The sequence below is a fragment of the Rhinopithecus roxellana genome, chromosome 15, assembly GCF_007565055.1.
Source record: "Rhinopithecus roxellana isolate Shanxi Qingling chromosome 15, ASM756505v1, whole genome shotgun sequence".
Taxonomy (NCBI): Eukaryota; Metazoa; Chordata; class Mammalia; order Primates; family Cercopithecidae; genus Rhinopithecus; species Rhinopithecus roxellana.
Window position 1 is genome coordinate 10,088,456 of NC_044563.1, and position 15,802 is coordinate 10,104,257.

Genomic DNA, 15,802 nt, shown 5'->3' on the forward strand with positions numbered 1-15,802 from the left:
CCTGTAATACCAGCACTTTGGGAGGCCAAGGCGGGCGAATCACGAGGTCAGGAGTTCAAGACCAGCCTGGCCAACATGGTGAAACCCTGTCTCGACCAAAAATACAAAAATTAGCTGGGCAGGGTGGCGTGTGCCTGTAATCCCAGCTACTCAGGAGGCTGAGGCAGAACTGCTTGAAGCGGGACTCAGGAGGTGGAGGTTGCGGTGAGCCGAGACCATGCCACTGAACTCCAGCCTGGGCAACAAGAGTGACTGTCTCAAAAAAAAAAAAAAAAAAAAAAAAAAGTGGGCCGGGCACGGTGGCTCAAGCCTGTAATCCCAGCACTTTGGGAGGCCGAGACGGGTGGATCGCGAGGTCAGGAGATCGAGACCATCCTGGCTAACACGGTGAAACCCCGTCTCTACTAAAAAATACAAAAAACTAGCCGGGCGAGTTGGCGGGCGCCTGTAGTCCCAGCTACTCGGGAGGCTGAAGCAGGAGAATGGCGTAAACCCGGGAGGCGGAGCTTGCAGTGAGCTGAGATCCGGCCACTGCACTCCATTTCCAGCCTGGGCGACAGAGCGAGACTCCGTCTCAAAAAAAAAAAAAAAAAGTGACACCCAAGTGAGGCGTGATGGCATACGCTTATAATACCACCTACTAACGGGGCTGAGGAGGGAGGATCACTTGAGACCAGGACTTCAAAACCATAGCACGATTGAGCCTGTGTACAGCCAGCCACTGCACTCCGGCCTAGGCAACATAGCAAGAACCCCTGCTCTCTAATAAAAAAAATTTAAAACATTTTCCTGACCCAGTTTTACCGAAAAAATTTTAAAGTAAAAAAAAAAAGTGATACCCACTGGGTTCAAAACTCGGCCTCTAACACTTAAAATGTGTGATCACAGGCAAGTTAGTGAAATCTCTAAACCCCTATGCTTCCCGTTAGAAATCAGGGATACCACCAGACTGACAACGCAGCCGGGAAAGGGCCAACAGGCCGGGCCAGGCCAGTGCCTGTTCTGAGTAGTCTGTGCCTTGTCCTGCAGGTTTGAGGCATCTGAACTACAGCCCTAGGGCAGGCATGGTGATGCATGCCTATCATCCCAACACTTTTGGGAGACCAAGGCAGGACGACCGCTAGAGCTCAAGAGTTTGAGACCAGCCTGGGCAATATGGCAAAACCCCATCTCTACCAAAAAAAAAAAAAAAAAAAAAAAGAAAAAGAAAATTAGCCGGGTGTGGTGGTGCACACCTATAGTCCCAGCTACTCGGGAGGCTAAGGTGGGAGGATGGCTTGAGCCTGGGAGACAGAGGTTGAGCTGAGACTGCACCACCGCACTCCAGCCTCGGCAACAGGGCCAGACCTTGTCTTTTTTTTTTTTTTTTTTTTTTGAGACGGAGTCTCGCTCTGTCACCCAGGCTGGAGTGCAGTGGCCAGATCTCAGCTCACTGCAAGCTCCGCCTCCCGGGTTCACGCCATTCTCCTGCCTCAGCCTCCCGAGTAGCTGGGACTACAGGCGCCGCCACCTCACCCGGCTAGTTTTTTGTATTTTTAGTAGAGACGGGGTTTCACCGTGTTAGCCAGGATGGTCTCGATCTCCTGACCTCGTGATCCGCCCGTCTCAGCCTCCCAAAGTGCTGGGGATTACAGGCTTCAGCCACCGCGCCCGGCCCAGACCTTGTCTTAAAAAAACAAAGCAAAAGAAACTACAACCCTTGCATATTGTCAGCTACCTACCTCACAGGACAGTTATAGGAAATAATGTAAAGTTTCTTTGCACTCTGAATTATACACGTTAGCTCTTGTTATTAGCAGCTATTCTCTCCCTTCACTGGGAAAGGCCTGGAATCTGACCCCTAAGAATTAGGTAGTCACAAAGCCCCATGTCACTATCCGCCCCAACTGCTTCCGCTCTTTCCCAGCTAGAAGACAGTCATCACCGTAGGAGGCAGGGTAATTAAAATCACAAGTGAACACAGGCCTCTATTTCTGTTCTTCTGAAGTCTTCTCTCCTGCATATCGAGGTACTGCAAACACAGAAAGTACCCTGCTTCAACATATTTACTCCCCTTGAAGACGCCACCACTCACAAAGGAGGCAGGACAGGAAAGGGTTCAATGTTCAGTTTCCTTTAATGACCCCCATCTCCCTGAAGGGCAGGTGCAGGCAGCTAGGCGATGGCAAGAGATGTTCACTTGAAGATCTTGCCCTGATTGAAGGCTTTGCCCACATGCTGGAAGGCCCCCTCCCAGGAAAAGTACTCTCGAACCAGCGTCTGGGTCTCCTCGCTGCCAGGATCCAGTTTCCGCCATGTGTATGACTCGTAGTCCACCTGCCAATCTGGACTCAGCTGGGGATAAAAAGCCAGCATGTGGTCAGGTTATGAGACACCACCCCACACCTGTGTTACTTCCAGCTCAAACACATGTCATCGGACCCCAGGTCTACTGTGAACATGAACTGCTCCTTTCTATAAGCATTCCTGAACCCTCCTCAACGTCCATCAGCTCAGAAATAAAACACAGTGCTTCCTATATCCCTGCCCCACCCTAAAGAGACTCCTCTCCTCCCCTTCCTCACCGGAAAGGCAAGCTCCTGGCCTCGGAAGACCCAGACTCCAGAAATGGAGCTGCTATTGTTGGTTCCAAAGAGGATGACACTGGCGAAGGCATTCTTCCTCAGCTTGTCCAGTCGCTGGAACATTCCTGAAGGGGCAAGCGAGAACATTCAGCCTTTGGAATCACAGCACTTGCTACACCTTGTTCTCCTTCCTCGTCTCAGACCGGCTCTCTTACCAGTGATGAGATTGCAGCTCATGAAGGTCTGAGTGAGTTCTTCAGGGAAGCGATACTCTGAGTACCACAGGGACCAGCCGTCCTTATCAAAGTGTTCCCAGAAATATGGCAGTGCCACAGAGAGTGTGTCCTCATTGGAGTACTTGCGCTTAAATTCATCCAACACAAAGGTACTAAGAGGAAGAAAGCACGGGGGTCAATAAGGAGGAGGGTTGCCAGGCTAAGAGAAGTGAAGGGTGCTTTCATTTCGGCTTTACTAATATAAAGGAAATGGTCACTGCGTTGGCAGATGTGTATGACCTTATGAGGGAAGAGAGCTCAAGGGGTTTGAACAGGGGCCTAGGACACTCCTCTGCATAAGTATGCAAGGCATGTGGAGGGTGAACTCAAAGAGGGGCTCATGAGATGTGCCCCAGGAAGGGCATGGACAACTGCTGCCCCCAGGTGGTGACAGAGTGAGGACTTCTTTTTCCCTGTTCAGGCCCTCCAGGCTGTTTTCCATGAACCACACTCAGTCACTGACTCATCCAAGTTTCTTCCCCCCACCATACAGGCCTCTTCAGGTTACACAAGCTGTAACAGGAATGTAAGCAATGAACATTCTCAAAGGGCCTCCACCCCAAATCTTACACCCATGTCCTTTAGTCCCTCTCTGCCTATAAACAAGCTTTAGTCTTTTCCGAGGTTTTCTGATGCTGGAAAGCCCTTAGGTTCAGGTTATCTTAAAAGCAATCTGGCATACTGAGCCAAGAATGCCAGCATCAATATAGCAGAGGTCACTCCCTCCATGGTTGGAGATCTGCTTTCTTTCTTTCCAATTATAAACATATACACTGGCCAGACGTGGTGGCTCACGCCTGTAATCCCAGCACTTTGGGAGGCCGAGGCGGGTGGATCACCTCCCATCCGGAGTTCGAGACCACCATGACCAACAAGGTGAAACCCCGTTTCTACTAAAAATACAAAAATTAGCTGGGCATGGTGGCAGGCTGAGACAGGTGAATTGCTTGAACCCTGGAGGCGGAGGGTGCAGTGAGCAGAGATCATGCCACTGCACTCTAGCCTGGGCGGTAGAGGAAGAGTCCTGTCTGGGAGCAAAAAAAAAAAAAAAAAGGCCAGGCACGGTGGCTCACATCTGTAATCCCGACACTTTGGGAGGCCGAGGCGGGCAGATCATGAGGTCAAGAGATCAAGACCATCCTAGCCAACATGGTGAAAACCCATCTTTACTAAAAATAAATAAATAAAATAAAATAAAAAATTGGTGGCATGCGCCTGTAGTCCCAGCTACTCGGGAGGCTGGGGCAGGAGACTTGCTTTAACCCAGGAGATGGAGGTTGCAGTGAGCTGAGATTGCACCACTGCACTCCAGCCTGGCAATAGAGCAAGACTCCGTCTCTCTCTCTCTCTTTCTATATATGTGTGTGTGTACATATTTATATATATATACGTGTATATATACGTGTGTGTATATACGTGTGTATATATACGTGTGTGTATATACGTGTGTATATATACGTGTGTGTATATACGTGTGTATATACGTGTGTATATATACACGTGTATATATATGTATACTGACTGAAGAAAATCACCTATAATGCCAACAAACAGGATAATCTTTTTATGTATTTTCCTATAGCCTTTGATTTTCCAAAGATGTAGCCATGACACATGCAGTTTTGTGCTTATACTTTGTTGTTACTGTGACACGCTATCCATACTGTTAAGAATTCTTCCATCCTGTCTCTACAAAAAATTTTAAAATTAGCTAGGAGCTGGGCACCGTGGCTCACGCCTGTTATCCCAGCTACTCAGAAGGCTGAGGCAAGAGAATTGCTTGAGTCCAGGAGGCAGAGGTTGCAGTGAGCCAAGATCACACCACTGCACTCCAGCCTGGGAGACAGAGCAAGACCCTGTCAAAAAAACAGAACAATTTTTTGCACTAGCAGTCTCAGCTACTCAGAAGGCTGAGGTAGAAGGACCACCTGAGATCAGCAGTTGGAGACCAGACTAAGCAACACAGCAAGACCCTACCTCAAAAACAGAATTCTTTGCAAACATTTTAATGGCCAAATAATCTTCTAATGCAGGATTGTGCCATAAATCTACTCAACACTGAATATTAAACTGAATGTTTAGTTGGTTCTACTGTTCATAGCATAAATATTGCCACGAGTATCAATTTCACTCAATCCTTATAACCCATGAGTTATGAACTGTTACCCTGACCCTCCCCTCTCTTTACAGATGAGACCAAGTAGAATGACTGGTCCAAGTTTACACTGTAGCAAAGCAGACGATCTGTCCTTTAACCCTAGGTCCCAGGTTCCTTTCCAAATGCATAAGGGACCTCATCTGGAGTCTTAAAACCTCAACCACACCAAAAGTGGGGCTAGGAATTTTTTCACACCTTCCTGAGCTGTTCAAGCTTTGTTATTTGTTGTGAGACAGGGTCTTGCTCAGTCACCCAAGTGCAGAGGCACGATCATGGCTCACTGCAACCTCAACTTCCTGGGCCCAAGTGACCCTCTCACCTCAGTCTGCCAAGCAGTGTGAGCCACTGCGCTTGACCTAGCTGGGTCTTAAAAGAACTAGAATTAAAACCTGGACATTGATAGCTTGGTCTTTTAGGACATCACTTTTATGATACTAAAAATGCTGGCGGAGCCGGAGGTGGTGGCTCACGCCTGTAATCCCAGCACTTTGGGAGGCCAAGGCAGGCGGATTGCCTGAGGTCAGTTCGAGATCAGCCTGACCAACATAGCGAAACCCTGTCTCTAAAATTAGCCGGGCATGGTGGCGCGCACCTGTAATCCCAGCTACTCGGGAGGCTCAGGCAGGAGAATTGCTTCAACCCGGAAGGCGGAGACTGCAGTGAGCAGAGATCACACCACTGCACTTCAGCCTGGGCAACAGAGTGAGACTCTGTCTCAGAAAACAAAACAAAGGCTGGGAGCAGTGGCTCATATCTGTAATCCCAGCACTTTGGGAGGTGGAGGTGGGCGGATCACGAGGTCAGGAGTTCGAGACCAGCCTGCCCAGCATGGTGAAACTCCGTCTCTACTAAAAATACAAAAAATTAGCCGGGTGTAGTGGCACACGCTTGTAGTCCTAGCTACTTGGGAGGCTGAGGCAGGAGAATCGCTTGAACCGGGGAGGTGAAGGTTGCAGTGAGCTGAGATTGCACCACTTCACTCCAGCCTGGGTGACAGAGTGAGACTCCGTCTCAAAAAAAAAAAAAAAAAAAAAAAAAAAAAAGCCAGGTACAGTGGCTCGCACCTGTAATTCCAGCACTTTGAGAGGCCATAGATCGCTTGAGCCCAGGAGTTTGTGACCAGCCTGGGCAACATAGTGAGACCTAGTCTCTACAAGTAATAAAAAATTAGCTGGGTGTGGTGGTGTTTGCCTTTGTCCCCAGCTACTCCAGAGGCTGAGGTGGGAGCATCGCTTGAATCCAGGAAGTCAAGACTGCAGTGAGCCGTGATCATGCTACTGCACTCCAGACTGGACTAAGTAAAACCCTGTTCAATAAAACAAACAAACAAACAACAACAAAAAAACCTTGGGGAAAGCATTTCTGGTAGCCCTATAGGACATCATGGTAACCCAACAAATACACATTAATAAACATTTCCAAAAGCATGCTAAGAAAATGTAAAGTTTATTAAAGATTTTATTTTTTTTTTTTTTTTTTTTTTTTTTTTTTTTTTTTTTGAGGCGGAGTCTCGCTCTGTCGCCCGGACTGGAGTGCAGTGGCCGGATCTCAGCTCACTGCAAGCTCCGCCTCCCGGGTTCCCGCCATTCTCCTGCCTCAGCCTCCCGAGTAGCTGGGACTACAGGCGCCCGCCACCTCGCCCGGCTAGTTTTTGTATTTTTAGTAGAGACGGGGTTTCACCGTGTTAGCCAGGATGGTCTCGATCTCCTGACCTCGTGATCCGCCCGTCTCGGCCTCCCAAAGTGCTGGGATTACAGGCTTGAGCCACCGCGCCCGGCCAATTATTAAAGATTTTAAGTTTACTACTGCCTCATTTATTTCCTGCCCAGAGTACTGACCTACTATATGTGAAAATCTCTAGCTAATAATTAACAACGTCTGAGTTACAACACAGTATGTAATTTGGGTTAGTTATCATGACCTATTTACACACACCAAAAATCCTGCTCACTCTTGACCTGCACCTGTGCTAAATTCAAGGCAAATCACTAGTTCAAAAAATACATCTTTAAAGAGTGCCTGCATCTGGATGGAGTCTTCCTGGTCTTGTACAAAGTACTCGTGAGTAAGAACTTTCAGCTACACCCCAAGTCGCTCCTGTCCATTAGTGCAATGCTTATAATTCACAACTCTATGCACAGCTATTGTGTCCCTACCAGTGGATGTTCCTTTAGGCTGGTTCACCCTGCATCAAAGTCATTACAAAATGGGAGAAGGTCAAATGTAAACCCTAACAGACCAAGTAGTGAAAAGATGAATGGCTTTGGAGTGAGAGGGAGCAAAAAATGCAGAGAAAAAGGAGTTCCAAAGCAAAGTGACCACAGAATATAGATTTCTCATACTGCTTGAACTCTCAATAAAATGACTTGGAGCACCGGGCGCGGTGGCTCAAGCCTGTAATCCCAGCACTTTGGGAGGCCGAGACGGGCGGATCACGAGGTCAGGAGATCGAGACCATCCTGGCTAACACGGTGAAACCCTGTCTCTACTAAAAAATACAAAAAATTAGCTGGGCGAGGTGGCGGGCGCCTGTAGTCCCAGCTACTCGGGAGGCTGAGACAGGAGAATGGCGTGAACCCGGGAGGCGGAGCTTGCAGTGAGCTGAGATCCGGCCACAGCACTCCAGCCTGGGCAGCACAGCAAGACTCCGTCTCAAAAAAAAAAAAAAAAAAAAAAAAAAAATGACTTGGAGCAGTGATGGAGGAAAGACTCCATCCCAGAGAACTGGGCAAGCACTCAGTGTCCTACTTGTTTCATACCAAAAATCTCGCTTTTATTGTATTATTTTTTCCAAGAACCCCCCGCCTTTAACTGAAAAAAGGATACAGAGGACACCTACTTTCTTCTACTTGGGGACTTAACTCCCCCCAGTTGTGGAACAATGAACTAGACATCCACTACTTAGCTATGATCTTCATCCTTTTTCTTAGTGAGCAATTTTTGTGCAGTCTGATTCAGCAAAACAGAAAACAAAGCAATTCAAAGGACCCCGCTCTGGCATCCACTACCTCGGCACAGCCAGCCGTGCAGCGCCACCCAAGGCTCTCTGCACTTTCTTCTTCCCCACCCCTCGCCTTGTATTTGTTCTCAGAGCTCTCAAATGGTCAAATGAGCTTGCTCAAAACCAGTTTACCACTATATGAAAATCTGTTCCTGTCTTTGTTGGAATAGGAGTTCAATCTTCCCCAGTACTGGCTGTATTTGGAACTTGCTCTCCACAATCAAAATTTGCCCAATTCCTGATGATCAGCCTAGAAAGCTGCTTTATTTGCAACTAAAATACACCTTTAACTTCATATGAACCTAAAATTCTAGCTCTAGCTGTTTGTGAAGGGGGACACATAAAGGTGAAAACAGGCCTTCTCTGGTCCCACACCCTCCACCCTCCAATATCCTTACCTCTTGGGCAAGTGAGCGAAGGGGTCCTTGGCCTTGGGCTCAGCAGCCAGCGCCTGCTCACATTCATCCATCTCCTCCTCAGGAGCAGGGGCAGCTGCCTTTTTCTCCTCCTTCCGCTCAGCCTGGGGCTTCTGCTTCTCTTCCCGTGAACCCTTCTCTTTCCGTGGTGTATCTTTTTTAGGCTGGGTCTCTGCAAACTTTTTAGCTGGTGCAGAGGAAGGGAGGAAAGTGAATGAATGTTCTGCCTCTTTCCACACCCCTCCAAAACCACGCAGGGCAAGCAGAGTAACAGAGGAAACTGACGAATGGGACAAGTAAGGAACCTAGGCTCCAGACTGCCCATCAGTTCACTGTATGTCCTCCAGCAAGAACACACCCTTAGCAACAAATACTTTATATCGCAACTCTACACACTAATACAAATTAGTCAGGGTATGAGTGTGTATGAAACAAATTGCACATAGTATTAATTGCTACATTGACACCCTACATTCTGCAGGTCCCTATAACCCAAAAGCAAGACAGGAAATCAAGGGGTTGATGCAGAGCAAACCAGACCCTGATCCTGGCCATATGCCTCCTGATCTCCTCAGACTCACCATCAAACTGGGCCATCTTCTCACACAGCTTCACTTCCCCCAAGACAGCCCGGAACTGGGGCTGATTAATGCAGGTGAGGAACCAGCGGTTGGTATTGGGAAAGGCCTGGCGGAAAGAAGGCTCTAGGACCTGCCAGGGCATAAGGGTGGAAACAAAGTCAGTGGTAAGGCCCTGTCCACAGCAAGAGCCCTTGCTCTACCTAAGTCCCATTGCCCACCTTCTTTTCAAACCCTATAGACGATAGCTTCATACAACATCATCCTTCCCTGGATTATTCCCATTTCTTCATTTTTTTAGTTTTTTTTTTTTTTTTTTTTTTGAGACAGAGTCTCGCTCTGTCGCCCAGGCTGGAGTGCAGTGGCGCGATCTCGGCTCACTGCAAGCTCCGCCTCCTGGGTTCAAGTGATTCTTGTGCCTCAGCCTCCTCAGTAGCTGGGACTACAGGTGCCCACCACGATGCCCAATTAATTTTTGTATTTTTAGTAGAGATGTGGTTTCCCCGTTGGCCAGGCTGTTCTCGAACTCTGACCTCAAGTGATCCACCCGCCTCGGCCTCCCAAAGTGCTGAGATCACAGGTGTGAGCCACCATGCCCGACCCAAGTAAATTAATTTTTACAAGCGCTTTAAGAGGCTGGACGCAGTGGTTCATGCCTGTAATCCCAGCACTTTGGGAGACTAAGGCAGGCGGATCATGAGGTCAGGAGATTGAGACTACCCTGGCTAACACGGTGAAACCCTGTCTCTACTAAAAATAAAAAACATTAGCCGGGCGTGGTGGCGGGCACTTTTAGTCCCAGCTACTCGGGAGGTTGAGGCAGGAGAATGGTGTGAACCTGGGAGGCAGAGCTTGCAGTGAGTAGAGATCGTGCCACTGCACTCCAGCCAGGGTGACAAAGCGAGACTCCGTCTCAAAAAACAAAACAAAACAAAAAATTAGCCAGGCATGGTGGCATATGCCTGTAGTCCCAGTTATTCCAGAGGCTGAGGCAGGAGACTCACTTGAACCCGGGAGGAGAACGTTGCAGTGAACCAAGATCACGCCACTGCACTCCAACCTGGGTGACAGAGTGAGACTTTGTCTCAAAAAAAAAAAAAAAAAAAAAAAAAATTATAATAGAGATGGAATACAGATGGGGTCTCACTATGTTGCCCAGACTGATCTTGAACTCGTATGCTCAAGCAATCCTCCCACCCTGGCCTCCTGAAGTGCTGGAATTACAGGTGTGAGCCACCACACCCGGCCTCCATTTCTTTTTCTAATCTTTTTGTTCAGTGCAGTACAGTTTAATGGATGGACGCTTGGGTCCATCCTCCATCTAGGGGTAGGAACAATAATTGTCTTGCTCCTTTACAAAACTATTTCAGAGCTACTGTTTCCAATCTTTTAAATTTCACATGTCGGCCAGGCGCGGTGGCTCACACCTGTAATCCCAGCACTTTGGGAGGCCAAGGCGGGCGGATCACCTGAGGTCAGGAGTTCGAGACCAGCCTGGCCAACACGGTGAAACCCCGCCTCCACTAGAAGTATAAAAATTAGCCGGGCATGGTGGCACATGCCTGTAATCCCAGCTACTCGGGAGGCTGAGGTAGGAGAATCGCTTGAACTTGGGAAGCGGAGGTTGCAGTGAGCCGAGATCGCGCCATCACACTCCAGCCTGGGGGACAAGAGTGAGACTTCGTCACAAAAAAAAAAAAAAAAAATCATGTCCATAAAACTCAAAAAAAAAAAAAAAAAAAAAGGTTGAGACCCACAGAGGGGTATCAACTACTTATTTGGCTAAATCAAATCTAAACACTATAGATATTTACTATCTACATTGGCCATACTATACACACACCCCCCCATCAAACTTCAAAAAGTAAACAACATTCAAACAGAACATTCAAACCGATTCAGAATGGACAGTCGTGGCTGGGCGCGGTGGCTCATGCCTATAATCTCAGCAATTTGGGAGGCTGAGGTGGGTGGATCACCTCACGTCTGGAGTTCGAGACCAGCCTGACCAACATGGCAAAACCACAAAATTAGCCGGGTTTGGTGGCGCATGCCTGTAATCCCAGCTACTTGGGAGGCTGAGGCAGAAGAATTGCTTGAACCTGGGAGGTGGAGGTTCTAGTGAGCCAAGATCGTGCCACTGCACTCCAGCCTAGGTGACAGAGCAAGACTCTGTCAAAAAAAAAAAAAAAGAAAGAAAAAAAGAATAATGGATAGTCCTTCAAATTAAAGTTAGTGTCTGGTATATCGGCCATGGTCAAAGAAAAATAAGAATAAACAGCTTCAAGTAGAACTGTTGTTATTTTTTAGTTTGCAAAGATCAGAAGAGGAAAAAAATCTTGTCATGGAAACAGAACATAGCAATCAGAGTGCTGGTTCCACAGAACTTGGGTTCAAATTCTACTCTACCACTTATTAGACTCACTAAGATGATCCCCATGAGGCCCCTGGCACAGGGTCTGGCATGCAGCAAGTGTTTTTCTCTTTGCTATGATCACATTACTATTCTGGACCAGCATGAGTCCAAGCGCTTTTATTTGGAAACCAGTGACTTGTCATTCTTTTTTGATCCAATAACCTTGACAGCGATTATTACCACCTTGATTTTATAGATTGCGAAAAGTAAAAAACGGGGACTAAAGCAATTCATCCGCATATAACCCCTTACCTACATCGGTAAACAATGAAGCCAAGGCTTGAACCTGTACTTGTCTCCAAAAGAGCCTTTTTTTTTCTGAGATGGAGTCTCGCTCTTGTCCCCCAGGCTGGAGTGCAGTGGCTCGATCTTGACTCACTGCTACCTCCACCTCATAGGTTCAAGTGATTCTCCTGCCTCAGCCTGCCAAGTAGCTGGGATTACAGGCGTCTACCACCACGCCTGGCTAATTTTCGTATTTTTAAGACGGGGGTTTCGCCATGCTGGCCAGGATGGTCTCAAACTCCTGACCTCAAGTGATCCACCTGCCTAGGCCTCCCAAAGTGCTGGGATTATAGGTGTTAGACACAGTGCCTGGCCTGCCTCCAAAAAGATCTTAATGCTGAAGCTACCATCATCACCTCTGTCTTCACAACTAAGAATAACCAATCTTCCCAAGAAATATGGCAACAAACTAAACATCTTAGCTGCCAAACAGGAACTAAAGGCAAGACATTACCCAACTTCTTGAGAGAAGGGAAATCAAGTGATGGTATTCAGTCCTGGGATTCCTGGCTGTTTTCTGTTTGTTTGTTTTGAGATGGAGTCTTACTCTGTTGCCCAGACTGGAGTGCAGTGGGGCGATCTCTGCTCACTGCAACCTCCGCCTCCCAGGCTCAAGTGATTCTTGTGCCTCAGCCTCCCAAGTAGCTGGAAGTATAGGTGTGCGCCACCACACCCGGCTAAATTTTGCATTTTTAGTAGAGACGGGGTTTCACCATGTTGGCCAGGCTGGTCTCAAACTCCTGACCTCAGGTGATCTGCCTACCTCGGCCTCCCAGAGTGTTCAGATTACAGGAGTGAGCCACTGCACCCAGCTCTAGCTGTTTTCCAAGCCCTCAGCAGAATACAGGGTAACCTAGATACCTTGTCACTTTGCTTCTAATCCCCATCTACCCCCTGCCAAATGGATTCTCCATAAATTTCACCTGCTTATAGAGCCACAACAGGGTGCAGACAACTGTGATGTCAGCCAATGTCACTCGTTCGCCCACCAGAAAAGTCCTCGTCTTCAAGTGAGCATCCAGCAGCCCCAGAATTCGTCTCACTTCCTCCTTTGCATTCTCAGTGGCCTAGTGATTCAACATGATAAAACTCATCAGTGGGTACCAATCCCTTTCCCTCACCTCCCCAACTAATAGAACTAAGAAGGTTATTTCACCTAGAAGTCCGAGCTCACCCTCACCCTCTTTCAATGGAGGCAGACCCTAGGATCATTCTAAATGTATCATAAAGGAACTTTATACATAAAGGGGGTCCAGCCACCCCCTTTACCATTTGGTATAATCTCTTCACAGCAGCAATCCCTCTTCTGACCACTCATGACAGACACTTCCTCCATCAACTGCCCACTACTTCAAACTTGTACCCAGAGATTATGTCTTCTCATTATCTATATATCCTTGGCACCTTTTTTTCAACCTATTTTATTTCTTACTCCCAACACCCAGGAGCTAATGCCACCCCTGCCCCTGGCTTCTCCTAAAGTTCCAAGGCTCACCTGTTTGTTGTGGTGCATGATGCCCAAGGTGGGGAATACCCAGGTACTGGCTGGGGGCACTATATCGGAATCAGCAAAGCTCACCCACTGCACCACCTGGGCTGCCGCCTCTGGAGTACTTCCCCGCAGCTCCTCGTTGCTCACTGCAGAGGCAGAACACAAAGGTCAGAACTCTGGGGGAATGCCAACACCAGTCCAGGTCCTGAAGAATTCCTTCATATGCATCCCCGCTCACACCCTCTCCTACACCCTCACCTCCAAATTCTCCCATTCCCATATACCCCTGCAAATTACCATAGTAGGCAATGGCGTTGCTCTCAAACACACAGAATCCATCGTCACCCTCAAATGCCGGAACCTGGGGACAAAGCAGTGAAAAGGTAAGGTAAAATACACAAAATTTCTCCCTAACCAATACCAGAAGCCAAACTGCTTTGGATAAAAATACTTATATAAGACTGACGATCCTCACTATCCAAACTCTCGATACTATCTGATACTCAAGAACCATAAATAAATACTTAAAGAACTTGGCATCATTTGCAATCTGAATTCACAATGTTAACTAGGAAGCACAATAGATTTGAATAGTACAGGATATTTGTATGAAATCTCTGGATCAAACAAGCAGAAGACCAAAAGCAACTCCTGTATCAATGTATCAGTGCAAGTATTAGTGTGTGACCCAGATCCACATAGCACTTCATCTCCTCCATTCTTAGCATGTTTTTTCACCTATCTCTGTAAACCCCTTGGGGTAAGAATCCTGCCCATAACAGATAATCTGATATATTTGCACTGAAAATGCTTAGTCAAAACTCATTCTCTTTCCCACAAAGTAAACTCGTGAATTTTATAAAGTCACAGAATAACTCTGTACTTTTTTTTTTTTTTACAACTACATGTGAATCCACATTTATCTCAAAATAAAATCACTGAAATATTGAAGAAAATAACATGGGAAGCTCTCTTTTAGAGATGGGGGCCATCTCCAGAGTGATAGAATCCCAGGCCTTCGTTTCTCAGAACCGAAGGACGCTCCCCATCTCCCAACTCACCTTGCCGGCAGGAAATTTGCGGAGAAATTCAGGGGTGCGGTTGGTTTGGCCAAAATGGAAGTGGGGTGGTGCGGAGAGCACGCGGACCTGAGCCCCGCTGTACTGAGCAGCGATGAGAGCCTTGAAGGCCCTCCAGTTTTCAGGATACGTATACAGGGTCTATGGGAGAAAGAGAGGAACAAAATTAGTAAGAGTATTGGGGTCCCAGTCCTAAATGCCATTCCCCAGGATGACTTGCCTGAATAATCCCAATGTGTTCAACTCACCCTTTTACTTCCTCTGGTGAACCAAGTCCTTTAACACTTGTCATATGTAATCAGAATCCTCCGAAATACCAAGAACAGAACTACACACCAACTGCTAAATAAAGCTTGTTGACAGATTTGACCTTCCCTAAGGACACCTCTAGAAGCATTCTCTTTCCCTCAAATCTATCTCCAAGAAATCCAGAACTTCCAGCTCCATCAGACTCCATCTGCCTACAAACATACTCCCTTCCCTTCACGGAGCCTTCGTTTCATTCATTGATGGTTCCGAGCGCCTGCCTACTCTACTGCTCAGCTGCTCACCGCTTCAAAAGCATCATCCTGTCTCTAAGGCACGCACAACGATCGAGAGATTTCTAGTTCCCCTCAGAGTGGCCAGAGATAGGGGATGGCATGCCGTCTTCTTAAATCAACTCCTCTCCCTCAAAAGCCTTTCTTTCCGTGTCGCGCAAACCATCCCTCCGGTCCTGTCCCGCACCAAGTTCCCCGGCGTTGCCTTCTCTATTAAGCTGGCCAGCGGACTCCAATTGGTCTGACTTCACTGTCCGGAGAATCCTCTCGCTCCCAAACCTCCCTGAGAGACTACCTTTAACCGTGCCAGCCGGACCTGCCCACAAAGACCCTCCTCTTCACCCTGTCCCCGCTGTTACTCCACAAAACGGTCACAGAAGTTCGTCAACCTGCCCAGATACCACGCCTCAAGGCGGCAATAGAGCCGAACCCCTTTTTCAGGCTTCGGACGGCCCAGATTCGGCATCCCTTTTCTCCTCTTCCCCAGACCCTTCCACCTCTGGCCTCCGAGAGCCCCAGCCTCAGTTCCCCTCCAGGCCGTAGGAACCTTGCTCTCCAGCAGTACGGTCTGTAGACCCAGAATCAGTTCCCCATTCAGCCTCAGAACTCCTCTGGCGCCGACTGGCCCCACTCGGGCAAAGGATGGCGGTGGATAGGATGACCCGAACCACCAGTGCCGGCAAACTTACCCCAGCCGCCATGGTGATTCCGCAAAGAAAGGGGGTGGGGTTCTCCGCGCTGCCGCAAAGTAAGCCGCCCAGGAGAGAAAGGAGGGGGAAAGGGGAGAGCCGTGGAGAAACAGCAGCCGGAAAGCGAGGACGACACAGAAGACATACGTACGACAGTTCGGTATCCAGTGGCGCTGAATTGGAAAATAAACGGGGTGGGTGGGGCCTGCTGGCCAGCGCGGAAAAAGCTCGCGCCTGCGCATTGGAGATCTTGACTGGCCCGCCCCTCAAGTGCAGCGGGCCAATCGGAGTCTAGACGTGGAGGTAGACA

The 15,802-nt window shown here is 48.1% G+C and overlaps 1 protein-coding gene across 1 annotated transcript; it reads right to left on the reverse strand.

Moving 5' to 3' along the window:
- Positions 1 to 2,097: 2,097 nt before the first annotated feature.
- Positions 2,098 to 15,639, reverse strand: EEF1G (eukaryotic translation elongation factor 1 gamma). Its single transcript, XM_010384899.2, has 10 exons — positions 15,493 to 15,639; positions 14,247 to 14,405; positions 13,483 to 13,546; positions 13,189 to 13,331; positions 12,617 to 12,760; positions 8,996 to 9,125; positions 8,397 to 8,601; positions 2,780 to 2,952; positions 2,565 to 2,689; positions 2,098 to 2,334 (listed from the first exon to the last, which is right to left on the reverse strand). Exons 1-10 carry the CDS (start codon positions 15,502 to 15,504, stop codon positions 2,176 to 2,178), a joined length of 1,314 nt encoding a protein of 437 aa, XP_010383201.2. The 5' UTR covers positions 15,505 to 15,639; the 3' UTR covers positions 2,098 to 2,175.
- Positions 15,640 to 15,802: the final 163 nt, after the last annotated feature.